The sequence below is a fragment of the Chaetura pelagica genome, unplaced genomic scaffold (genome assembly GCF_000747805.2).
Source record: "Chaetura pelagica isolate M959 unplaced genomic scaffold, ChaPel_1.0 scaffold114, whole genome shotgun sequence".
NCBI classification, from domain to species: domain Eukaryota; kingdom Metazoa; phylum Chordata; class Aves; order Apodiformes; family Apodidae; genus Chaetura; species Chaetura pelagica.
The window spans coordinates 102,149-103,062 of record NW_009952968.1 but is presented as its reverse complement, the minus strand read 5'-3'; the positions used below and the strand labels follow the sequence as shown (position 1 = coordinate 103,062).

General features: G+C 57.4%; 1 protein-coding gene across 1 annotated transcript in view; it reads left to right on the top strand.

Annotated features, from left to right (window-relative positions):
* Positions 1-914, top strand: part of SEMA3F (sema domain, immunoglobulin domain (Ig), short basic domain, secreted, (semaphorin) 3F) — an 18,742-nt gene that overhangs the window by 17,595 nt on the left and 233 nt on the right. The window contains 2 exon segments of the mRNA XM_009995821.1: positions 543-676; positions 755-911. Of these exon segments, the coding sequence (XP_009994123.1) occupies positions 543-676; positions 755-911 (291 nt within the window).

The window sequence follows — 914 nt, the reverse complement described above, 5'->3', positions numbered from 1 at the left end:
ATGGAAGAATGGGTGAAATGATGGATGAATGGATGCATTGGGAAAGAGGATGAACACAGATGGGTGGGTGAAATGGTGAATAAATGGGTAGATGGATACATTGACAAGTAGGATCCATTGGATATAGAACATGAATGGATGGATGCATAATTTGGGGAGGAGAAAGCAGGTTTGGAGGGGTGGATAGAGGGAAGGATGGATATGATAAGGAGAAGAAAGATTGTTTGAAGGATGACAAGTTGATTGGTTTGTAGATAGATGAATGAATGGATATTTCAGAAAAGGATGAACATGGCTGGGTGTGTGGATGGATGGATGGATGGATGGATGGATGGATGGACGGACAGACACCCCTGTGGAAGGATGGCTATGGTAGAGGAGGAGAAGGAGCATATTTGCAGGGTGTCAGGACCAGGCAGGCCCACAGCTGGAGACGAGCAGGAGCTCTCCCTTGGAGAGCAGGTGGGCTGGGCAAGGAAGTCAGCGGGACAGGGGACATGGTGGCATACGGGTGACCCAGCTGCCCATGGCCTGTCCTGCAGCTAACAAGCAGGCAGTGGAGGCCGTGCAGTACGGGGTAGAGGGCAGCACCGCCTTCCTGGAGTGCCAGCCCCGCTCACCCCAGGCCAGTGTCAAGTGGCTGCTGCAGAAGGACAACAGCGACCGGCGGAAAGAGGTAGGGCAGGGCGCGGTGCCGGGGGCCCAGGGGGTCCGGGCATCAGCCATCTGAGCCATCCTGCCTCTCGCCCCCCAGCTGCGGGTGGAGGGCCGGGTGCTGCGGACAGAGCAGGGCTTGCTGCTGCGCGCCCTCCAGCTGGCAGACAGTGGCCTCTACTCCTGCACCGCCACCGAGAACAACTTCAAGCACACGGTGACCAAGGTGCAGCTCCGGGTGCTCAGCAGCCGCGCCCGCC